Source organism: Corythoichthys intestinalis, chromosome 18 (assembly GCF_030265065.1).
Source record: "Corythoichthys intestinalis isolate RoL2023-P3 chromosome 18, ASM3026506v1, whole genome shotgun sequence".
NCBI classification, from domain to species: domain Eukaryota; kingdom Metazoa; phylum Chordata; class Actinopteri; order Syngnathiformes; family Syngnathidae; genus Corythoichthys; species Corythoichthys intestinalis.
This window is the reverse complement of record NC_080412.1, coordinates 15,583,099-15,609,244: the sequence shown is the minus strand read 5'-3', so window position 1 is coordinate 15,609,244 and position 26,146 is coordinate 15,583,099. Positions and strand designations below refer to the sequence as shown.

Here is a 26,146-nt window from a genome sequence, read left to right as displayed (position 1 = left end):
AAGAACGGTCAGAGACGTAAGACAACCAGAGGATATAAGATATAAGAAAGACAGGGCATATGGTGGTAAATGATAGATTGTTGAAACAGGAGAATGTCATTGTCAGTGGCGTAAGGCAATGCACACGAGAAAAAGGTGTCGATAAAAAAACTAACTCTGGATCAGGTCGACTCTTTTTCCTGTCTTTTTCAGCCTTCGACACTCAAGCCATCTCTTTAACTGAACATTTGTACGTTCTTACACATCTTTACCAGTGAATTTGACACCAGGGACATGATTTTCGGACAGAATTGGTAGGTTTAGCTCAGTAAACATCTCTTTCATACGCTATTTCCATGCAGTTACTATTAGGGACAAACGGGAAGTTTATCCACCTAGCAACAATTGCTAAGGTCATGAATATTAATGAGCAAAAGTGACATGTTGCTTGGGGTACGCCATTGCATTAATGTCTGGGAGAAATTGTGTATTTTCTGGAAAAATTCCAGAGGTGCCAATAATTTCGTCCATGACTGTATGCAGTCGTGGACTTGACATATTAGGGCTTATTGTATTGTGGTGCCCCACTGGACACTTTAATAATGATAAATGTAACAACTTTGAAGTTTTCCAATAGACATTCTGTGAAAAATAATGGAGAGAAGGAAAAGTTATGTGAAAAAGTGCCTACATACCTTTACCTACATATACACAACTATTTTGTTGGAATCAAAATAGTGCAAACGTTAGTTTTTTGAAGCAAATGCAAAGTGCCAATAAGGACTGCCATATCACATATGGCTCACACAATGCTTCTGGCTCAAAATAACAACAAAGGCACACAGCTTCATTACAGTGAATGAGGTACTGTATGTAATAATAATTTTTATTCAGTCATTTATTATTCACTTAATTTTTGCATTTGAATTCAAATGGTCTGTTTTATTACTTTGTAATGCCTCGAACATTTGGTTTAAAACTTTTTAAGGCTTTTTTGCATTTGAATTCAAATGGTGTTTTATTAATTTGTAATGCCTCGAAAATTTGGTTTAAAACTTTTTAAGGCTTGAATTTTGACATTTAATGACTTTTAATTCTTTTTAATGACCCGCATAAACCATGTAATAGGAAGTTGCATTTTCTACTATATAGTTGTTATTACGCATTTAGTAATTTGTTTCTTTAACATTTTAATGCCAACTTTGAATCTGTTTGAGCTCTTTTAGTAATTCAGACTTCATCTTAAATCAGCAATAGTTGAATGTGTGACAGTCTCACACACATAATAAAATACATATACAGAAGTGAATGAATGCAAAGATCCAGAGGCTGGAGGGGCAAAAGAGAGCGTCAGGGAGGGCGGGAGAAAGAGAAAGCAAGGGAGAGCGCGAGAGAGAGGAAGTCTAGACTTCTCCTGAAGCACTTCTGACGTTCTTTGAGAGACGAGAGTAGGCAGAAGGGAGAAGACCTCCGCTGCTGCTGAGAGGAAGGAGCCCAGGAGGAAAGGAAGTACTTCTCAGTGGGGTCATCCACCTTAAAATGAAGAGCCAAGTCACCAACGCCCTTTCTGACTTCTTCTTTGAGTATGAGACCCCACGCCAGGTGCTGGTCAGGAACAGGAGAGTGGGAGTGGTGTGCCGCCTCATCCAGCTAGGGGTCTTGGCTTACATCATCGGGTAAGACTTGAATGTCTTGGTTTTCAATCCAAAAGATTGCATTATCCAGCATGTATGAGATGTTTTTGGGAATGACCTCTCTGCCTGACCTCCTGAATTCCAACAGAGTTTCTCCAATTCATTTGAACTGGGAAAGTGGCCAATTAGATAAGGAATTTGATTTGACAATTGTAAAAAGGCGAAAGGTATGGAGATGAGAAAAACATACATCGTTTGTTCATTGACACCCAGACTACACTAAATGGCCCCTGGCCTATTTACAGGACTGCGTGTTCCTTTGCGTTATTGTTGTTTGGGTTCCTTGCTCGTGAATGTGTGTGCGCCTAAGCATGTGTACGTCTAAACCCGAAGAAGAACCCGAGGAATTGTGTTTGATGAACAGGCTGGGACATATGCTAGCATAGATAAAAATCAACAGCTGCCCAATTCCCTGCCAAACAGCAGCAGAGAAGTGTTAGTTTGATTCTTTTTGTGGGTGATCAGTGACATGATGACACGACCTTCAGTTTAGACAAGAGATTTGTAAGCCTTGGCCAAATTCTGAGTTAACATTAGATTTATTGAATAGGTTTATTTTAACCGGATATGATAAATTTGGCAAAAGTGTTAGATGTTTTTGTTGTGCACAAGTTATTAATAAGCTATTTTAATGTTTAAATATTTTACATTGGAATTCAAATGTTCTTAAAAGCAACGACAAAAAAAAAGTAAAATCTGTTGATTTCAAGACATGCTTATCCGGCTTTCAAACATATGCAGTGGTACCTTGAGATATTATTTCAATTTATTCCTTAACTACGTGCATACTCAAAACACTCACAAATCAGCTTCCCCAATTTCAATGAATGAAAACATCATTTCCAGCCATTTAAAAATGGAAAAATTCAGAAATTGCATTCCAATCGTTTTAGAGGATAAAAGTCATTCTTCAAAGAGGATAAGGACTATATGTCTGTTGTTGTCATATGTGAGCAATTGCACCAAAGCCACTCTTAATGCAGATATTTCAAATCAGATTGAAATTGGTGATATCATATTCATTTTTTTAATTACTGTATTACCACGTGTGCCATTGTTACAACTAAAGTTGCTCATATCATCCCCCCTCTGTGATTTTTTTTTTTGTAATCCATCTAATGGAAGCAGTAGAGGTGAGTTTTACATTGGATTCATATTTTGCACTGTACATTGCTGTGCCTTTCCAACATTTAACTCATCTCGCTTGTAATTATATCAGGGTTTCTCCATGTGATTACGAGTCTAATTAGGATGCTGTCATTTGGGATCAGTGAACTACTGATTGTCTTTTAATTTAGTCTAAATTTAGATTTAATTTCTATAGCTATGCATTCTTTTTAGTGACGAGAAAAAGCATAGAAATCCTTCAGTGAGGCCCGAGCACTCCTCCTCCCTGTGTGCACGACAATTCAATAGATTAGAATAGAAAACGCACGCACACCAGACAGTGCTTTGCATAAATCTTCCATAAAATACGACATGAAAAGGAAAAGTGTTTCAACCGAAAACAATCTCCATGGATGAAACCAAAAGTAAAAAAACCCAAAACAACCTTAAAGATAAATGTCTCATTAATTACCCCAATGTCACGTTCCAAGTGACAAAAAATGACAATACATTGTTTGAGGTGCTGGACAGATGGTGATGTTTAAAACAATGGAGTGTAATCGCGGCAGCGCAGCGTGCAGAGAGAAAAGCCCTCTCAGCATATGAGGCCTGCTTTCTGCCGTGACAGATACAGATCTCACTTTCAATGTTGGACTTCCATTTTCCATGCTTTTTCGGAGCTTTCATTTCTTTATCAATGTGCTCTACTTCCCTCATTGCTCCTAAATATAAACATAATTCGATTTAACCATTAAGTTTTTTGTTTTTGGCGTGCACAATATCTTAGTCAAGACTGTTCTACTTGTCACACACAGTATAGAGAAGATTAACCGCTGTACTGTGTGCACAAATACTGCATACTAGCGTACTACCACATTTGCACTACCTACTACTTCCATTTAAAACCATGACGATCAGGACACTCCTTTAACTTTTGGCTGCCATTGATTTTGCTAGACGTTCAATCAGTTTTTGCCTGGGAAAGATGAAGAAATTTGATCAATCTTTAATGTTATACACAACCCCGAGCAAAAAGTATGAAATCACCAGTCTCGGACGAGCACTCACTCAGACATTTTATCATGTAGAACAAACTCTGATAAAAAGCTTGAAAAAATAATGAATTAGTTCAAAAGGGCAACTCTTTAGCATTCGGAAAAACTAAAACAAATAAATAAAAAATATTGGGGTGGTCAGTAAATGTTACTTTTATAGAGCAAGTGCAGGGAAATATATATGGAATCACTCCATTCTGAGGAAAAAAAAATTGAATCATGAGAAACAAACAAAGAAATAACAATCAATTGGGTGCCAACTCTCTTTGATTGCAGTTGCCAGATCATCCTTGCAGGTCGGAGCCTTGCTGTGGACCATTTTTTTCCATTTTCACCACAGCTTTTCAATAGGGTTGAGATCTGGGCTATTTGCAGGCCATGACATTGACTGGATGAGTCTTTCTCCAATGAATGCTTTAACAGTTTTAACTCTGTGGCATGATGCATTGTCATCTTGGAAAATGAACATGATACAAGTCATACATACGTGTTTTTAATGGAAAATAATTATTTTTGTTCTGATGGTAATAATGTTGAGCTGTGACTGTGGGTTTAGGCTCATCTAAAGGACTGCATTTATTTTAATTTTATTTAGAATATATACTATATTTTAATTGTTTAATTTAATTAATTAATAATTAATTTTTAATTAATTCTACTTATGTTCCAATTTGCTAATATCTTTTGAAAAATAAAAATTCTGTTCAATAGAAAAAAGGTTTGTTTGTTTTTTGTTTGAACCCAGATTGTCAAAGTAACACATTTTAGAGCTATAATGTGTAATTGTAATTGTTGACTTTAACGAGCAAACTGCAGCTGCACTGCTAACCGAAAGAAGCAGCAGGAGGGAGACTGAGATGCTGAACGAGCATAAAGCAGAAAAACACATATTTTATTTTAAATTAAAAACTTGCTTCCTTTCACCTGATTCTAATCCTCTAAAAAAAATGGCGTGATCGGCCCGATTTCCGATCACATGATCAGATCGGGACATTCCACTATTATAAATATTTTTAAAAAATCATTTAAGTTGATTCATCATATTTTCTGCACCACTGCTGTGTCAGATATTTAAGAAAGTTAACCAGATTGTGGCTTCATACACTGACAAATTGATTTGTCCATCGCGTCCTTCATTTCAGTGGTGATTGCTGTTTTAACCCTTTTCCGTAGACTAAATAGTATTTAGAGTCTAAATAGTATTTTGTCGATAGAAAATGCCCTCACTGTATGAGATAGCTGTTCATGTGCCATATGAGTACACAAATAATAAATCTATCATGACATTTAAAGTAAAAGTTCATGACAAGTTCATAACTCCAATGGATCACTTGTGTGTGAGGTGTGCTATCGGCATGGTGAAATAGCAGTGTTGCATGTCTACATCAACAAAATACAGTACATGTCCTTGCCTGTGGATTCAGATGCTTGGCAAGGGTGTAGCTGGAGTCTGAGGTGATGACAGCCCTGACCCATTGTATCTTGCGTCCCGGGCAGGTGGGTGTTCATCTACGAGAAAGGCTACCAGTCCACAGACACGGCCGTCAGCTCAGTCTTCACCAAAATGAAAGGAGTGGGCTACACCAATGTGACCGGAAAGGAGAGAGTGTGGGATGTGGCCGACTATGTCTTTCCACCACAGGTTGGTTCTGGGATTCACACATGCAACAATAATAAAGACTGATTATCACATCAACGTAACTCAAGGAATTACTTGGTCACTATTGTTTGACTCATAGCAGTGTTGTTTTGTAAACTACGCCGATAACGAAAACATTTCGTCAACCAACACTTTTTTCTATGACGATAATGAGCTAAAAACGTGTTTTGGGAGACTAAAACATTAACGAAACTAATGCCAGTTTTCGTCTGACGAGACGAAAATGCACTATAGTTTCTGTCACATGTTCACAATGTGTAACATTGTGTGTAGTTAGCATGCATCGTAGCAGTGTCCGGTTGTGTCACTCATGAAGTGCTGCACCCCCGCTTCCTGACTTACCACGCAGACTTGCACACACAGTAAGATTTGTTTTCTTGGCCAGAAAGAATATACAATGTCGCTTTAGCCTTTAAAGATCTGTGCTGAGTGATCATCACACGCTAAACTTGACTCATAGTATTAGCATAGCATTCATGTTTGCGTTAGCGTTAGGCTAATGCTAACGGCGAGTGTAAAACTTTTTTTTTTACTTACAGTTCGTGGCGCCCAAGTCGGTATAATTCACGGCTGTAACTTTAGATTGTTTTTGTAGTTGATTAATGATGAACTAGTTAGTTCGAATAATCGAGTAATCGGATAAGGTACAAAAAAAATTAAAATACCTTAGCTGAGCCTCAAACATTATAAAAAAATTAATAAATGCTGATCTAATTACAACAAAAGAACAATAACTTGCGTAACAAAAGTCAGCTAGCTTAAATGCTATAAAATGCTAAATTTTTCTTTATTTTGGTTCAAACACATATTGCCGACAAAAAACGGCTAATTATACATATAAACTAAATTACAAATGCATTAAAATAAACATTAACTCAAACAAAAACTTAGCTTCTTTTGTCTTAACAGGGAGCAGCTGGATTCAGCCATGTGAAATGAGTTATGTCGTATTCACTGTTGCCACTAGAGGGCAGTGTATCTACCCAAATCGATAAAACTGAATTCAAACACTTCCAAAACAAACTGTTACAACATCACTTTGATTAAACGAATACTCGAAGCAGCAAATTTGAATTCGAATCTTTTTTTTCTATTCGAATTACTCGAGTTAATCGAATAATCCTTGCACTACTAGTATAATTAATTGAAAATAATGTACAGTTTTTCTGCTGTGTGTGTATTACCACCAAGTTAGCGTTGTCCTCATACAGTATATAGACGCTACAATGTGTGCTCATTTGTCAATGTTAATTCGAAATAGTTGGAAACCCGTTTTTATTTACTTTTGGAGTACAATTCTTTCATTTTACAGACAAAAACATTTTTAGTAAACGTTGACTAAAACTAGACGGGTTTTTGTTGACGAAGACAAAAACATTTTGAGATGACAAAAATATGACTAAGACTAATAAGTATTATCGTCCAAAAGATTAAGACTAAGACAAAAATTAAAATGGCTGCCAAAAACAACACTGACTCATTGTCAATGTGGGTCAGCTCCTCAAGTTGTCCTTGACGCCATAAATCAAACTGTCATAGACCATCAACATCAAGCTGAGACGGTATAAAAAACATCGAAACGATTAGCTCCAAGACTAAATAAAAATCTGTACGGCAACCAAATGGTGACAAAGTTCAAGGTTAACTATATTTTTTTATAACATTGTTGGCTTGACTTCATGATGGGTGTAATCAACAAGACAAATAAGATGGCCAGCAGAGATTCAGGTTCATGTCAAGGTGTCTTTGTGCTCTTCCTGTAAAGTACATAGCAAACAGCCAACGAAAAGGGCTCGGCCGAATTTACAGTATTTCTCTGTTTACCTATGATGTTTCTGCGTCCTGTTAACTGTGAGAATAAATAACAAAGACTCAGTGATTATCTTGTTTGCTGTAAGGTGTGGCCCCTTTTGCAATTCATGAGCATGTTAAATAAAAAAATAACTGCAATAGAATCAATGTTTTATTTAATTATTAAATATTTTTTTAACTCACTCACTGCAAATGACAATGATAGACGTCCTATTCATTTCAACTGGGATGAGTGGCTTAAAATGCTGATGTTTGAGTTCAATAAGTGGCCTATAAGGGGTTAAATTTTTAATTTGAGCTTTCGCTGTCCTTTGTTCTTATTGTCTTCTTTAAAAAGTAAGGTGGAGAGAAATAAAGAGGGTAAAAAATTGTAGGTAGATCAAATTTTTGGTGAAAAGAATCGAAGCTTGCATTCTGGGAATGGCTGGTATAAAGTGCCATTTTTTCAACAGTGTCTTAAACGAAGTAGCGATGAAGCTGTCTCTCGCTGCCATTGGCAAAGTGATCCAGCGTGTGCAACCATTAAAAGATAAAACATTCTGAGCAAAAGTCTGATTTCCTGAATTCTACCTCACAGTCCCCCCTCAAGGCTGGAGTAGTGCTCCTTGTACAACCTTCTAATAAATCCTCCACAGCTGGTCAATTTAAATAACCAGACACTTAATTTTCAAACTCTCGAAACTTATAACTATATTTATAATGTAGCTATAAACATAAATACAGAGGTACCTCAGCATACGAACACCTCGACATACGATCCTTTCGACATGTAAAATTTGACTCGTCACTTGTCTCGACATATGACGACATGCTCGAAATACGACGATTTACAACAGCGTCACAATTTCATTGTTTTGCCGCAAGACGGCAGCATGGCTGATTTTCTTGTGAGAGAAATCAACATGGGTCCCAAAAAGGTTAGTGCAGGTGGTGAAAAAACGAAAAAGGTGACGCACAGCATTTAAATAAGGATGGAAATGATGGAATATAGGGTAGGGTAGGATGATCGAACACTCTAAATTGTCGCTAGATATGAGTGTGTGCACTAATGGTTGTCTCCTTGTGCCCTGCGATTTGCTGGCAACTGATTCAGGGTGTACCCTGCCTACTGCCCATAGTTAGCTGGGATTGGCTCCATCATCCCCGTGACCCTCGAGAGGATAAACAGCTCGGGAGATGAATGAATGATGGAACACAGTGGTATGAAAAAGTATCTGAACCTTTTGGAATTTCTACATAAAATCACCATCAAATGTGATCTGATCTTTATCAAAATCACATAGATGAAAAAACTGTTTGCTTTAACTAAAACCACCCAAACATTTATAGGTTTTCATATTTTAATGAGGAAAGTATGCAAACAATGACAGAAGGGGGAAAATAAGTAAGTGAACCATCACATTTAATATTTTGTGCCCCCCCCCCCCCCCCTTTGGCAGCAATAACTTAAACCAGATGCTTCCTGTAGCTGCAGATCAGTCCTGCACATCAATCAGGACTAATCTTGGCCCATTCTCCTGTGAAGCTGCTGTAGTTCAGTCAGATTCCTGGGATGTCTGGCATGAATCGCTGTCTTTAGGTCATGCTATAACATCTCAATGGGGTTTAAGTCTGGACTTTGACTTGGCCGGTCCAGAACGTGTATTTTGTTCTTCTGAAACCATTCTGAAGTCTATTTACTTCTGTGTTTTGGATCATTGTCTTGTTGCAGCATCCATCCTCTTTATAGCTTCAACTGTCTGACAGACGGCCTCGGGTTTTCCGCAAAACATCCTGATGAACTTTTGAATTTATTCAAGTTGTCCAGGCCCTTAGGCAGCTAAACAGCCCCAAACTATGATGCTCCCTCCACCATGCTTCACGGTGGGGATGAGGTGTTGATGTTGGTGAGCTGTTCCATTTTTCCTCCACACATGACGTTGTGTGTTACTCCCAAACAATTCAACTTTGGTTTCATCAGTCCACAACTTTTTTTGCCAATACTTCTGTGGAGTGTCCAAGTGCCTTTTTGCGAACATTAAACGAACAACAATGTTTTTTTTTAGACAGCAGTGGCTTCCTCCTTGGAGTCCTCACATGAACACCATTATTGGCCATAGTTTTACATATACTAGTATTTGATGTGTGCATAGAGATATTGGACTGTGCCAGTGATTTCTGTCAGTCTTTTGCAGAAACTCTAGCGTTTTTTGTTTTTTTTACCTCGAGTATTTTGCGCTGAACGTCATCTTTGGTTGACGGCCACTCCTTGGGAGAGAAGTAACAGTGCCAAACTCTCCATTTGTTGACAACTTCTCTAACTGTCCATTGATGAACATCCAGACTTTTAGAGATGGTTTTGTATCCTTTCCCAGCTTTATACAAATCAACAATCCTTGATCGCAGGTCTTCAGACAATGCTTCTCATCAAGACATTTCTTACCAGGTGTGTGTCCATCATCCACCACTCATCAGTGATTGGGCACACACCTGACTTAAAATGTTTGGTCAAAATAGGTTTGATTTGCTCTTTAAGTCTACTTAGGCAGAGGGTTCACTTACTTATCCCCCCCCCCGTCATTGTTTGCATGCTATCCTCATTAAAATATGAAAACCTATAAATGTTTGGGTGGTTTTAGTTCAAGCAGATACTGTTTTTACATCTGTGTGATTTTGACAGATATCAGATCAAATTCGATGGTGAATTTATGCAGAAATGTAAGAAATTCCAAGAGGTTCAGATACTTTTTCATACCATTTTATGTCTACAATCTCGAAAGTCCTCCTCTGACCTCTGTTCGTCATTCTTTATAAGTCAAGGTGACAATTATTATTGTAACATCGGCAAAGATGTCGCCAACTTCATCAGCACAACACAAATACTCTCCGCCGTAGTTGACGCCGACAACAACAGAACACTAGAATAAAAACTTTCGCACCTCTCTTACTTTCTCGTCAGTCTGTTCAGGAACAGCATGCAAAACACAACCACCACATTAGAACCCAAATTGTTAGATTATTCTAATTCCGATTTCTATTTATGTTTTATTTGTTTTGCTATGTGTAATTGCTATTTATAACTGTACCTGCAGTATTTATGACAGATTTAGCATAGGGTTTTGGGTTGTAGAATGAATTAATCGAATTGTAATGTATTCTTATGGGAAAATTCCACCTGACATACTACCATTTCGACTTACAACCCAGGTCCTGGAAAGAATTAAATTTGTATGTAGTGGTACCACTGTATCTCCCTCCCTTTTTTACCTCCCTTCAAGTCCAATTTGTTTCCATAACCCTAAACTAGCATGCACAGTTATCTGAATCTGGCTATAACGCCACGATTATGATACTTTGTTAAAATATTTTTCTTTTAAATCAAAACTGCAGGGAGATTCATCGTTTGTGGTGATGACTAACTACATTATAACTGAAGGTCAAACAACGGGAAAGTGTCCTGAGGTATGTCACCCACTCTCCCCTGTTCCCCTTCATTTTGCCACTCAGACATATCTTCACTCCAAGTGTTTCTATTATTACTAAAACAAAACTGAGAGCGACACATCCCAAAATGTTTTTCTCTGCTATAATAATGGTGCCAACTTGAAAGCATGTTTTCTTTTGTTTTGGTCGTGAAATGTCTAACTGTAGTCATTAGTATGTATTTCATACTTATGATTTTTACATGCTACAGTGGGGACACCAAAGTTAAACGCTCCAACTGTGCTTTTAAAGTGATGCTACAACAACAACTGACTGCAACCAATAATGGTAACTGAGAGTAAATTTAACTCCGCGACTGAGTAAAACTTTTTTACAAATTTCTCCAAACTCAGTGTTAGAATTTGCTTACAGATGCCACAAGGTGGCAGCACATTACTTTTCCCGGTAAATTAAAGGCTCCTTAACTGACTTGAAGATACTTTGTGCCATACTGTTTATGCAGTGGTGTCAAACTGGCGGCCCACAGGTCAAATCTGGCCTGCCGCATCATTTTGTGCGGACCAACAAAGTAAATCGACTTCTTTTTACGCTATAAAATTTCCATTGTCCTAGAATCAGAGAACATTTACTATTCTTTTTCCCTTTTTTTTTTTAAACGAAATACATATAGAAAGAAAATATTTACTGTTTTCCTGCAATTGGCTGGCAACCAGTTCAGAGTATTCTCCGCATCCTGTTCATTGTTAGCTGGGATAGGCTCCAGCAACCCCGTGACCCACGTGAAGATAAGCGGTAAGAAGAGGAATGAATAAATTAACTGTTTTTTCTTTATTTCTTTAAATTAAATCCAAAAATAAAAAAATGTTTACAGATTTTCTCACCCATTTTATGGGGAATAAAAGAAGGCAAAAATATATTATTAAAAATATTAGAAAGCAACAATGTCTCGAAACTAGGGCTGTCAAAATTATCGCGTTAACGGGCAGTAATTAATTTTTTTGATTAATCACGTTAAAATATTTGACGCAATTAACGCACATGCCCCGCACAAACAGATTAAAATGACAGTATAGTGGCATGGCCACTTGTTACTTGTGTTTTTTGGAGTTTTTTCGCCCTCTGCTGGCGCTTGGGTGCGACTGATTTTATGGGTTTAAATATTGTGTAATTATTGACATCAACAACGGCGAGCTACTAGTTTATTTTTTGATTGAAAATTTTACAAATTTTATTAAAACGAAAATATTAAGAGGGGTTTTAAAATAAAATTTCTATAAGTTGTACTAATATTTATCTTTTAAGAACTATAAGTCTTTTTATCCATGGATCGCTTTATCAGAATGTTAATGTTAATGCCATCTTGTTGATTTATTGTTATAATAAACAAATACAGTACTTATGTACAGTATGTTGAATGTATATATCCGTCTGGTGTATTATCTTTCCATTCCAACAATAATTTAGAGAAAAATATGGCATATTTTAAAGATGGTTTGAATTGCAATTAATTATGATTAATTAATTTTTAAGCTGTAATTAACTCGATTAAAATTTTTAATCGTTTGACAGCCCTACTCGAAACAGTTTATTGATTATCAAAATAAATTATGGCAATTAATCATGGCAGCCATCATTTACCTGCAGTTGGACGAATGAACGAAAATTCATTCTCCCCTCCCAGTCCAAATAGATTGGACGTCAATACTGTAAATTGCAGACAAATGAGTTAAAAACAGGTCTGCCAATACAATGGAGACCTTAGCTACAACGTGGCCGATGACAAAAATAAGTTTGACACCCCTGTGTTCCTACCTTGGTCTGAGCATAAAAATGGCAAATAAGCAATTACATAGAAGCCAGTTTAAATGCTGTGCATAGTGGCTAATGACGACCCACGACTGAAACTTGCCAACAAACTAACTTTGGAGCTTCCACTGTACATCAGCTTCCATGTTCTGACCAAAAATCTGACCCCAGTTCATTATTTCCAACAGCTCCCAGGCAAGCACAACTGTAGCTCAGACGCCGACTGTGAAGGAGGGAGTTTCAAACGTACGGGACACGGTAAATCCTGACGGCCCGACAGTGTGTGACCGCAGCAGTCCTCACTGAATAACCGTCTGTCTTTCTGGAGCAAAACTAAGACCGCTTATTGTCGAGTATTTGACTTAGCTTCAGACTTATGGCCTTTGTCAAACTTCTCAAAGCCTTTTAAGACCTCTGGATGGTTACATGACGGGTGAAATAAAGTGTTTGCAAAATGGGCTTTGGCTAATGACAACTGCTATAAGATGAAGTCATACGCAATTGACTCATCAACGGCAAACATTGGCATTTCATTCCTCTTTAGTTCTTGCCACTAGACAATGTGTAAGTTTCTATCTTGTCTTGCTTCTTATTCAAGCATATTATTTACCTTAAGCAAACAGATAAAGCAGGGGTGCCAACTCGACTTTGTCGTGTGCCACATTGTAGTTCACGTTTCCTTCCCAACCCATATAAATATTTTCAAGTCCAATGAACATTCGGCAGGTAATGACAGGTAAACTAGGGCTTATTGGAAAACTGATTAGATAATGAAAAGTCATTAATTTTAATCACCAATAAACTGTTTGCCACTTAATACACTTTTATTTTTTCCTATCTTGCCCTTTTCCTCTCTTATTAAGTATCCATTCCCCACATCGTGTCCCTTCAGTAAAACGAAAACCGCAACGCTACTCGTACAGCAATACCTCGACATACGACCGCTTCGACACACGATCTTTTCGACATCCAACTTAAAATTTGACTCACCATTTGTTTCTACATCTGACGATATTCTCGAAATGTGACGATTTATGAGAGCGCCGTAGTTTCTTTGCTTTCCCGCAAGACGGACGCACAGCGGATTTTCTTGTGAGAGAAACAAACATGGGTTCCAAGAATGTTAGTGCAGGTGGTGAAAAAAAGGAAAAAGGTGAGGCTTATTTATTGAAATGAAGATGGAAATGATATGAGCGTGGTGCACCGTCCGTGAACTGGCTCGAGAATACGGCCGTAGAATGTCTACGATCTCGATGGTCCTCTTCCGACCTCTGTTCGCCAGTCTAGCAAGGTGACAATTATTATTAAAAATCGCCAGCTTCGTAAGGTTTTTACTCATTTATTTCAGAACTTGTGCAACACAACATGCCTACTGTCCGCTGCAGCTGAACAAAGTGAAAGTAAAATGTCCTCTCCCACTCTGTCAAGTCAGCCACGCGGTGCATTCAGGTACACCACGCAAAACACATCCGCCACATTACAACCTGTTACATTATTACATTATTATTCCGATTACATTCATAATTTATTTGTTTTGCTCTGTGCACCAGCAGCATTATTAAAGATTTAGTGTCTGTTTTTGAGCTGTGAAACAAATTAATGGAATTATAATGTATTCTTATGGGAAAATCCTGCTTGACATACCACCATTTCGATTTACAAACAAGGTCCTGGAACAAATTAATTTCGTATGTAGAGGTACCACTGCATTAGGTAGCATGTATATTTGGAGATGTTTTAAATCATTATCCCTCCTAATCTTCTCTCCTTTCTTCTTTGTCCCCCGTCAAAACCCGTTTCTTTCCAGCTGCTTTCTATAAATAAACAACACAATATAAACCAACCATAATGTGAGTACACCAAACCCCTATATGAATCAAATAAACTACTCAGCCTATAAAGATACTCAGATTCCCATTCTCCGTGCCGACACGAGAAGCAACGTTGCTTCTAGTCCCGCACCGCATTGAGTACAGTGCATTTGAGCCCGTGCGTGAGTAGTTTAATCAAGCGAGTAGTATAAAAATAAAGTAGTATTTTAATGCATTCATGTGTATTTGTTGTGGTTTAGTACAATAATTTTTATTGCACGAGCACTTCCTCTTTTTGTTACATTTTTATTCTACAACGTTGCCGGCACCTCAGCTATAGGACGCGCTCAGAGTTTGCCACAAAATGCTCACTGCTGCTGGTAACGCATCCTCCCAATGGGTTTCATTTGGCACCTTTCAAGCAAAATATCTGGAGCCTCAGGGGTCGTAGAACATTTTGGAGGATGTTTGTGTACTTGTGAGAAGGGACCAGATTTATTTCTGCCTGATCATTTAAAAAAAAAAAAAAAAAAAGGTGGGGGGTTTAAAAAAGGGCTAAGGGGATTAATCGGAAAATAACAATTATGAAAATAACAATAATAATAATAATAAAAAAAAAAAAAATTTTAATTGCATAAATGTGAATTATTGTTTATTGTACAATTGTTTCCAATATTTGTTTTTTTGTTTCAGCCAAGAATTGTGCTTTCGGTACATCCCTAATATATATATGGTATATATACAGAGCCATTGTTGCCTCTTAACAACATTTTCCTAATTCATTTTTATTATTTCTATTTCCCTTAAAAAAGTGTGGAAAACTGTAAATATTTTCTTTTTATTTGTTTCGATTTTATTTATTTTTATTTAAAATAAAGGATAAATGTTAATTTAGTTTTCATTTTTATATTTTATGTCTTTAAAATTACTAAGAAGCAAAAAAAGATACATTTCATTTTTTGATTTTCATTAAACAGAATAAAACCGTAAATATTTTATTTATTGTTTACATTTTTATTTTTATTTATATCCTTAAAAAGGGGAGGGCAGTCGATACTCTTTGATTTCTGCACGACGGAAATTTTACATAAATTTTATTTTGGCACAAAAAAGGAAGTCAGTGCACATGATTTATTTTCATGGGCCACACAAAATGATGCGGTGGGCTGGATCTGGCCCCTGGACTGCCAGTTTGACACCTCTGAAATAGCTTGTGTCCGCCATTATACAGTATGCGAGACAGGGTAAATGTTAGTGCTTCATTTCATCTGAAATTGGGGGACAACAACAAAGAATGCATTTAAGAGTTCCTTTAATAGGCCCCAAATCTACATTTCTTGTCCTCCATTTTTCAATATTTAATTGTCCATGTCCTCTGCATGATCCCGCATAAAAAAGTTAAACCTCGCTTGATGAGTGTATCAGTCAAGTTTATCTCCAGGTGCCACTCAAAGCGTTGCCATCTCACTATAACTCGCAGGAAGATGGGGGGTTGTAGTGGAATTGGCTTGTTCTGAGTGACCAAATGCCTTCTAGGACACTGTCTGTGAACTCATCCATGGTATGGAAAGGGAAATCACATCAACGAGAGAGATAAGAGAAACGGCAAATTCAGCAACTGCTTTGCTTCACATCTTGCTTGCTGCTGTTGATGCTAATTCAAGATAAGTAGCTTACTAGTGGAAGCAGAAAATGTTTGGAGTGGCGTGTTTTTTTTCCTTCCCTTACTCTGCTCGAAGGAAAATGTGCCGTGTTAGCGCCGCAGATGGATTCTATACTGTGCTTCTCTTTCAAGGACACATGACTGGCGTGTGTGATAATTCAACAAAGACCTGCGAGGTTCTTGCTTGGTGCCCTATTGAGAATGATCACAACATACCAGAGTAAGAGCAGTTGTTACTATAATTCAGTTAAGTGAGTTTGAAAAAAAAAAAAAATAGAATTGATATATTTTCTTTTTTATGTCCAGCCCCCCTCTGTTGATGTCTGCAGAGAACTACACACTCTTCATCAAGAATTCTGTAACATTTCCCATATTTGGTGTATCTAGGTAAAAAAAAAAAAAAAAAGTCTAGACAAGGTGTGGGACTGGGAGTCTGGCAGTCAAGGAACAAATGTTCATGAGCTGCCAGCCTCCCAGTTCAAATGGATGATTATGGCAGTCAATGCAGCCAGTGAGATAAAAATGCCATAATCTGAAATATACTGTACATCGGTAGTCCCCAACCACCAGGCCGGGGACCGTTACCGGTCCGTGGCGCATATGCCACTGGGCCGCACAGCCGCATTCTGCCCTGCGCTTATTGCCACACCAATCAGCCTGCCTACTCTATTGACTTGCCCGAGTCAAGGTATGTGGACATTTCCCTCTAGTGGTGACTCCCATTACTGGGGTGTTTACACACCTCAGCAGCAGCCCAGCGTCAGTCAACGTAAACAGTAATGTTAGCTGCTTGTTGCTGGCTGTATGCCTCAGGTGGTACACCTCAGCAATGGCGGACGGGTTACCTCCGGTTGTTTTGCTCGGATTAGTCAATAGATATAATGGTAACACTTTACAATAAGGTTCCCTTAATTAACATTACTTAATGCATTTTTAGACAATAACTAATGTTTAAGTAACATTACAACAATTAATAGAATTGCTTATCTAACATTTGTCAAAATATTAATTAACATGAGTTAATGCATTAGCTAATGCATAATTTAAACCAGACAGTAACTAATGGTTTGGTTAAAAAAAAAAAAAATATATATATATATATATATATATAGGCCTATATACTGTAGGGTTAGGGTTTAAGGTTTGGGGGGGGGGGCTTAAGCATTTGTAATTTCTTAGTTAAGGGACACATGTGCTATACTTTACAATAAGGGTCCAAAAACATTCAGTAATGGTTAATTAAGGTTAAGTAATACTTATGAGGTACGTTCACTTGAAATAATGCCATACTTAAGGTTAGGTTAGCGGCACCCAAGGACTCACAGAGCAATGTTTTTCATTTTAAAATAACATAATCACTTAATAATACCAGTATACGCTAATAATTATTTATTAATGCACTAATGTATATGTGAATTATTTATGGAATTTTTTTATTGTCATCATCATCGGTATCATTGACAATCATTGACAATTACAAAATGTGATATGATTTGCCCGAAGAAACCGAAGAAGACGACAAAGGCTGACGAGATGAAGCACATGCTTATCAGTTTCCCGTCCCCCATACAACTAAAGACGCACATTCAGGCATGGAACATAGATCAAAACTGTAGAATAACACAGTCAACAATCAAGCAGCTCGATTAATTTTAGGGCGTACAAGGTTATGACTTTGTCATGTCGCTGACATTTTTGCGTCTGTTTGCTGTGGAACATTTTGTTGTGGCTATGTGTGCGACATGTTATCACAGCTGGTGTGAGTAGCGACTCAAAATGCTTTTCTTATAAGTCTCTTAAAAGGATACATTGCTGAGGTGGACATGGTGGCAACAATTGGCGCACACAAGGTCACTGTAACAGTTTCATCAGACATGAATGTATGAGAAAATCAAACAACATGCTGTACATATTTTATCCCAAGATTAATGTCTCCACAACAAAAACATGCTTATTATTCGTTCATATACTCAGTAAATTAGACATTTGAATCAGGAGCTCGGTAGACACAGCAGATAATTATGTTTTTACAATTGGGGATTAGGAGTTCAATTGTAATACATTCCAGGAGATTGTCAATCATAATTGCTACACCCCCTCCCCCCTTAGATGCCCGATACTTTTGTGTCATGTTATATCCGTGCAAATTAAAGTCAGAGCCTTTGTTGTCTTTAGTAGATAAGCCTTAATGTGTTCAAGATTCTTGTAACTCCTGCCGTTGATAAGTTTCAGCTACCGTCCACATCCACGAGTTGTTATACTGGTCGGCTATGTAGTATTTACAGTGATCCAGCTATTGTAGTAAGTTGGTCAAGACTCGTAATAGCTCTAATCTTTATATCCTGCGTCTTGACAAGGATCCTGCAATCCGAGACCCAGGTGTTGGCTATTTTCCCAGCTTTCTTGAGTTGACGTGCTTTTCTTGCAATTTCTGCATTTCGGCGAGTTAAATTGTCATTCAAAAAAATCTTCGACCCTTTCAGGTGGCGGCGCTGGTTAAGCAGGGCAGTCTTGGTCTTGTGGTCTGCCAGCTTCATGAGCACCGTCGCCGGTCCTCTCCCCCCAGATGGGAGCAGAAGGCAGCGATGGATATCCCGCGGTTCCATGTTTATTCCATACTGTTTCAGCTTAGCAATTGCCAGTTGCGCCACTGTGTCCCCTGAGCCAGGCGTCAGTTGTAATCCAGAAATGATGAGGTCATTTGCGCATCGGCACTGGTTGAGATCGTCAGCCAAAATTTCCAGCTTCTTGATGCGAACATCTCTCTCCTCGACCGCCTGCTTGAGCTTCTCGTTTTCAGCGCGAATTAAATGGAGCTCTCTGACGATTTCCTGATTCTAGTTTTGAATCAAGCCAGTCAAGGTGACCTCCAACTTCTGTATGGAGGATTTTATTTCATCCAAGTCTCCAGGTTTCAAATTCTTTGGAGCCATACTGAGAGTCGAGCTTGCTGGCCCTGAGCGCTTATCGGTTAAGATAAGAGAGTGCTTCAGAGTGTGTCTGTACGCGGCAAAGGCAAGCAGCGAACTGTGAAAGTTAATGTTAATGTTAAGTAATGTGTTATATATATTATATATTGTAACCTAACCTTAAGTATGGTATTATTTCACGTGAATGTACCTCATAAGTATTACTTAACCTTAATTAACCATTACTGAATGTTTTTTGGACCCTTATTGTAAAGTGTACAAACGTACAGTGGGGAGAACAAGTATTTGATACACTGCCGATTTTGCTGGTTTTCCCACTTGCAAGCCATGTAGAGGTCTGTAATTTGTATCATAAGTTCTCTTCAACTCTGAGGGACGGAATCTAATACAAAAATCCAGAAAATCACATTGTATAATTTTTAAATAATAAATTTGTATTTAACTGCATGAAATAAGTATTTGATACATTACCAACTAGTAAATATTTCGGCTCTTAGTTCTTTTTTAAGAACCCCTCCTGTTCTCCACTCATTACCGGAAGTAACTGCAGCTGTTTGAACTTGTTACCTGTATAAAAGACACCTGTTCACATGCTCAAACAAACTAACTCCAACCTCTCCACAATGGCCAAGACCAAAGAGCTGTGTAAGGACATCAGGGATAAAATAATAGACCTGCACAAGGCTGGGATGGGCTACAGGAAAATAAGCAAGCAGCTTGGTGAGAAGGTAACAACTGTTGGAGCGATTATTAGAAAATGGAAAAGTTCAAGTTGACGGTCAATCTGCCTTGTTCTGGGGCTCCACGCAAGATCTCACCTCGTGGGGCATCACTCATCATGAGGAAGGTGAGGGATCAGCCCAGAACTACACGGCAGGACCTGGTCAATGACCTGAAGAGAGCTGGAACCACAGTCTCGAAGAAAACCATCGGAAACACATTACGCCGGCATGGATCCTACAGCGCACGCAAGGTCCCGCTGCTGAAGCCAGTGCATGTCCAGACACGTCTGAAGTTTGCCACTGACCATCTGGATGATCCAGAGGAGCAATGGGAGAAGGTCATGTGGTCGGATGAGACCAAAATTGAACTTTTTGGTCTAAACTCGGCTCGTCATGTTTGGAGGAAAAAGAAGGACGAGTACAACCCCAAGAACACCATCCCAACCGTGAAACATGGAGGAGGAAACATCATTTTTTGGGGCTGCTTCTCTGCCAAGGGTACAGGACGACTGCACCGTATTGAGGGGAGGATGGATGGGGCTATGTATCGCCAGATCTTGGCTGACAACCTCCTTCCTTCAGTGGGAGCCCTGAAGATGGGTCGTGGCTGGGTCTTCCAGCATGACAAAGAAAGACCCAAAGCACACTGCCAAGGCAACTAAAGAGTGGCTCTGTAAGAAGCATCTCAAGGTCCTAGAGTGGACTAGCCAGTCACCAGATCTGAACCCGATAGAAAATCTATGGAGGGAGCTGAAAGTCCGTGTTGCCCGGCAGCAGCCCCGAAACCTGAAGGCTCTGGAGAAGATCTGCATGGAGAACTGGGCCAAAATCCCTGCTGCAGTGTGTGCAAACCTTGTCAAGGACTACAGGAAACGTTTGGTATCTGTAATAGCAAGCAAAGGTTTCTGTACTAAATATTAAGTTCGATTTTTGTGATGTATGAAATACTTACTTCATGCAATTAAATGCAAATTTATTATTTAAAAATCATACAACGTGATTTTCTGTTTTTTTGTATTAAATTCCGTCCCTCACAGTTGAAGAGAACTTATGATACAAATTACAGTCCTCTTCATGCTTTGCAAGTGGCAAAACCCGCAAAATCGGCAGTGTATCAAATACCTGTTCTCCCCACTGTATCTATGTGAGCTTGCGTCGATAATGACGTCGGCGCATCAGATTTGTTCCTGGAAACAACAAGCCCACACGCTAGCTAAAATGACTGAAAAACAGACGTCTTTGGACAGCTTTTTAAGCCAAAAGCCACAAAACGAGTCAGAAGAGGAGCCGACGGCAAGTCAAATCTGCATGTGGACAAAAGTTAGCAAACGAGGCAATGAAGCCTTCAACGCTGCTTCGGCACAAAGAGACGAAGCACCCTGGCATAATGGATAGGCCTTTAGAATTTTTTAAACAAAAAAGCGTGAGCACGGAGGACAAAAACAATTAGTGAAGGCCACCAATCAACAAAAGTGAATGCACTGATAGCGTCATACCTCGTGGCGAACTGTAATGCTAAAGCTAAGAAACCTTTCACGATTGGAGAAGCACTTATTATGCCTGTTACGAAGCATATTTGCCATCACGTTTCAGGAGAGGCCGCTGTTAAAAAATTTTGATTAAGAATCTGGTAAATTACATTGATTTTTTTTGCCCCGTCGTGTTAGTGTACATTTACTGTATTTTTCTGCCACACCTTGCCGGTCCATGAAAACAAGGACCATGTCACACCGGTTCATGCAAAAAAAGGTTGGGGACCACTGCTGTACATGTTATCCAATGTTTGTGTTGTGTTTCAGGAGTAACCTAGTGGAGGGAATTGATGCAACATATATCAGCAAATGTCTTCACAATCCAAGGGATGCTCCTTTGTGTCCTATCTTCAGACTAGGAGACATCGTCAAGGAGTCTGGTTTTAATTTTGAAACTATTGCCAAAGTGGTAAGTTTAACATGAAATATTGGATATGAACGGCAGGCTGGCACTCATTTCATTATGACAATAAATGACATATGTTGGCTGAGGTAGGGCTTCAACTAACGATAATTTTTTATAATCGATTAATCGGATGTTTAATTGAACAATTAATCTTATGTAACTTTTTTCAATTACCTTCACAATTATCTTGAGGTTGTTTTAGGCAGGTTGTAAATAACAATGAAGACAAAATGGATGACTATTTCCTTCAAAAATGATATTTTATTACAGCTTCGTGACTTACCTGTCGTCTACAACTTTACTATTTTAAGTATATAAAACTGGTTAGTTGTTAATAAAGGTTTTGAGTATAAAATAAAAAATAATTACTTGGTACACAAATCAGACAAATAAAAAAAAAAAGTGCTGCTGATTGACATTTTTTTCTTGTGAGCAAAGCGCTGAAATAAATTGTCTAAATGGGTTTATTTTCTTTAAACAAACTAAACTACAAAATTAATGAGGAGGGGGCAGACTGGATTGAATCAGTTTTATGTATCAAGCAGTTGTTCATAAACACAACCCAAATCCAATTTCAAAGCACATTCTCTTGTATGACAATTTACAGTTTGAATGGGAGTTTGTGTTGAAAGGAGACTCTAATCCAGGGGTCTTCAAGTCCGGTCCTCGAGAGCCACTATCCAGCTTGTTTTCCATGCCTCCCTCTTTTAACCCACCTGAATCAAATGATCAGCTCATCAGCAAGCTCTGCAGGAGCCTAATAACAATACTGATTCAGGTGTGTTAAAGGAGGGAGACACGGAAAACCAGCTGGATAGCGGCTCTCAAGGACCGGACCTGCAGACCCCTGCTCTAAGCTGTTACTGTATGTGAATGGGTTTACGTATGTGGTTGACAAACAGTTACTAAGAAATAGTTAGCATAATCACTAACTAGCTTAGCGCTCTGTGCTAACTAGTAACGTCTCATCAACAAAAAATACAAACTATACAACTGGCTTCATTTATTCACCTCTGACGGAGGCCTACTGGATCTAACAACACAAAAGACAATCTAACTCTCGACCCTTCGTAATATTGATTCAGCAACCCAAACTGAGCGTAGCAGTGAACTCTCTCTTGCTCAAATGACTGGCATGCACGCATAGCCCCTCATTACTCACAAACAAGGATCCAAATGGGACTGCTCATAGCTGCCGGCAAAATTTATTCAATCTATTAGTTGTTGGCTCTTATTTCCTCCTCAAAAATAGTAAATACTCTCTGATTTCCGGACTACGGAAAATTTACCCAAATTTTATTTTAGCGAAAAACATAAAATCGATGTGATTTTCTTTTGCGGGCCACACAAAGTGATACGGCGGGCTGGGTCTAGCCCTCAGGCCACCATTTTGACACCACTCATTATTTTTTTCTTACCATTCCCCAAAGTTTTGAGTGCTCTTGTAACTTTTCATTCATCCTGTTAAAATAACACTTACTGTACACTTACTTTGTGTTGTTACTATGAAAGGGAGGAGCCATTGGCATTGTGGTTGACTGGACATGCAACTTTGATGTGGATGTAAAACACTGTAAACCAAAATACAACTTCCACGGGTTGTATGGAAACCCTGCAGAGAAAGACAAAGCCAGAGCATCAGTTGGTTACAACTTTAGGTGTGTACGAGGGTTTATTTTTTTAACGTGAATGCTTGTTATTTGAGGCATAAACCATTCAATGCAATTTCATACTAGTGCGGTGCAATATGGAGAAAAAAAATCATCACGATATAGGCCATTTTATATCACAATATCCAATGTGCCATGATACAGTGTACCGTAATACGTTTTTAATTATTTGGAAAATTCGAAACATCGATTAAGAAAGCTTTCCCACAATCACTTTAATTTTGAAATGTAAATAGACTGACCTGCAACAATTGTTAAACGCATCTAGTGCTGCAAACTGAAACAATCCAGTGTAAACAGAAGCAGCACAGTGGAATCCTTAGTTTACTTGAAATGTAAAGATATCTAATTATCTACCAAGACTTGTGATGAGTGGTTTTGACTTTTAAGACTGCTGTATATTTACCGTATTGGCCCGAATATAAGACGGCCCTGATTATAAGACGACCCCCTCTTTTTCAAGAGTCAAGTTTGAAAAAAGACATTTTGAACACCAAATTAATTTTTATACAGAAAATAATTACAGTACATCCGACATCAGTACAACCTTATTTTGCCTCATTCAAATCTTAATATATGAACATTTAAATATGTAAACTAAAGTGCAATCACATTCGTAAATGAATGGCTTCTGGGTTTTGAAATGTATAGAAACCAATCTATTGTGATAAAACAACAAAATTGCAATAACTGCATTAACCATCAAAGTGAAGTCTAACTGTAACTGTAGTCTTGAAACAAATCTGAATAAGGAAAAATATTGCAATGAAATAATGCAAACTGGTTAAACTTGAGAGTAGCTCAGGTCTGTCATGACAGAACATCGCTTCAATGATATCTGGGGCCATCTAGCGTCGTGAATGGGTATAATGTCTAGACCGCGAATATAAGACGACCCCCTCTTTTTCAGTCTTATCTCAATTCAAAAAAATACTGTCTTATATTTGGGCCAATACGGTATATACAGTATTTATATTTGATACTGGAACAAATTGTGTTGTCTGTGTTTTGTGTGGGCGATCTGCCCTGCTATTTTCTATTGTCTTTTTTTGCGTAACTCACATATGGGGGCGATTGGATAACTGATGACTGGAGATCGGGACAAGTTTAGGCCAATTGCTGGCACTACTATGGAATATGGAACTCCATCAATGTAGCAAATCAGCACAAATTCGATGCAATCTACTGCTAAAAATTCACATTGCAGAAAGGTCTCTTATTACGATACAATATAAAGATTTATGTCGTTTTAGCAATATATATCATCATATCGTGGAGCACTATTTCATACCGATGAACAGTTTTTCACTATTGCCTTACTACAGAGATTTTCCTCTTGTAGTAAATTCATTCAGTTTTACGGCTTAATTTGATAGTGTTTACTTGCTCTCCATTTTAAAAACTGTTTTCTTGCTTATGGACCTTAGTAACAAAATCATGATGCATAACAGTTTCGTAATAAAAACAGTAATGCAAGACTACCAATAAGATGTGGTAAAAAAAATGTCATTTTCAGGTATGCAAAACATTACATGGAGGACAAGGTACAGAAAAGAACCCTACTAAAAGTGTTTGGCATCAGGATAGATATCATTGTGCAATCATTGGTAAGTCACATACAAAACCTGGAAACAAAAACTGACCAATCCATTAGGTACACCTGCATAATATACTGTACACTCTGTAAAATACCTCTGCTAAAAACACGCTACCATAGCATAGCAATCCCCATAAGTAATATATGATATGACGTAGTAGATGGGTGTATAAAGGTTGTTTTCAACATCAATATCCTTCTTTTACAGTACTAACTACCACAACAGATACTCGGTGACCAGGGCTGGCAGTGAATGTTTTAAAGGGAACATCGGACTTAAAGACTTGTAGGCTATAATAAGCCACAATTGTTCTCCTACTAAAATATGATATTAGAAATACATAAAATATTGCCATTGATTCAAAAATCTATAATATTTAGTACATCTTCTGACCTACGAAGGGCGCCATGTTTTAAGCGCGCAATGGACGCTCGGGGTGATAACATATGTTGTCACTCAACAAATACTAATCTTTTACTGCAATTCCTTCTACGTGGCGAGACGTCCAACACATGCGCACATCGGTTAAAAATGGCGAGTACTTACTATTTGTGTTTTTATTGAGTCTTTAATTACCTTATAATTGCCTCAAAATACTTTTTGCATGTGTTTCGCTATCATACTTTTAAACATTGTGTTTTCTTGTGGTAGGTTTAAAGTGCATGTGACACGAAAAAGCATGTTTATTTCATAATACACGCGGTATTTTATGCTCCTGAATGATATGGACCGCTTGGTTGTGTGTGGAAGCGATCGCTATATTTATTTAGTTTTTTTAATCCCACGCCATAGAAATGAGTGACTTCCGCCTTCGCTCTTGCATTGAGGAGGAGGGCACTGTGACGTGTACGGTTGAAGGCGTCCTCTTCACTTTCCAGCCGTACTGTTGTGTATGAGGACTAAGGATTCAGCTGATTTAGCAGATTAATACGTTTATTTTTCGCATCACGCCAGCCAAACGGCTGCAGAGAAATCTTGCTGTATGAGGGAGAGGCGTGTGCGTCTTTTTGGGGTTTCAAAAGGTTCCCATTCACCGTGGATATTGGCCAAAACAAGCCCGACTACTGTGGGACCATTGGACTTACGAGGAAGTGAGTAAACATCTTGTTTTGTATTATGTCAAATACGAATACAGCGATTACAAAGTAAACACTACAAACTTTCTTTAAATAAAAGACTACTTACGTTTGATCATTGATAGGCATGTAAAAATCTCTCCTCATGCACATTAGCTGCACGTTAGCTGCGCAACAACTGCAGCCACCCTCCTCCGGGAAA

At 38.2% G+C, this 26,146-nt stretch overlaps 2 protein-coding genes across 8 annotated transcripts in view; one reads left to right on the top strand and one right to left on the bottom strand.

Annotated features, from left to right (window-relative positions):
• dhx33 (DEAH (Asp-Glu-Ala-His) box polypeptide 33) overlaps positions 1-26,146 on the bottom strand; it is a 67,862-nt gene that overhangs the window by 33,337 nt on the left and 8,379 nt on the right. For 2 of the 3 annotated variants that reach the window (XM_057821583.1, XM_057821587.1), the window contains exons 4-5: positions 23,092-23,212; positions 5,248-5,484 (exon numbers count right to left, since the gene is read on the bottom strand). The gene's annotated coding sequence lies outside the window, so the exon portion shown is untranslated. The remainder of the gene's footprint in view (positions 1-5,247; positions 5,485-23,091; positions 23,213-26,146) is intronic. The other variant, XM_057821585.1, reaches the window with a different exon arrangement.
• Positions 1,392-26,146, top strand: part of p2rx1 (purinergic receptor P2X, ligand-gated ion channel, 1) — a 34,760-nt gene continuing 10,005 nt past the window's right edge. Inside the window, exons 1-9 of one of the 5 annotated variants that reach the window (XM_057821595.1) lie at positions 1,392-1,655; positions 5,333-5,477; positions 10,677-10,748; positions 12,725-12,794; positions 16,143-16,230; positions 16,317-16,397; positions 21,462-21,603; positions 23,113-23,258; positions 24,787-24,877. In XM_057821595.1, the coding sequence (XP_057677578.1) occupies positions 1,519-1,655; positions 5,333-5,477; positions 10,677-10,748; positions 12,725-12,794; positions 16,143-16,230; positions 16,317-16,397; positions 21,462-21,603; positions 23,113-23,258; positions 24,787-24,877 (972 nt within the window). In that variant the 5' untranslated portion in view covers positions 1,392-1,518. Of the gene's footprint in view, positions 1,656-5,215; positions 5,478-10,676; positions 10,749-12,724; positions 12,795-16,142; positions 16,231-16,316; positions 16,398-21,461; positions 21,604-23,112; positions 23,259-24,786; positions 24,878-26,146 lie in introns of those variants that run through there. The other 4 variants (XM_057821596.1, XM_057821593.1, XM_057821592.1 and 1 more) reach the window with 4 other exon arrangements.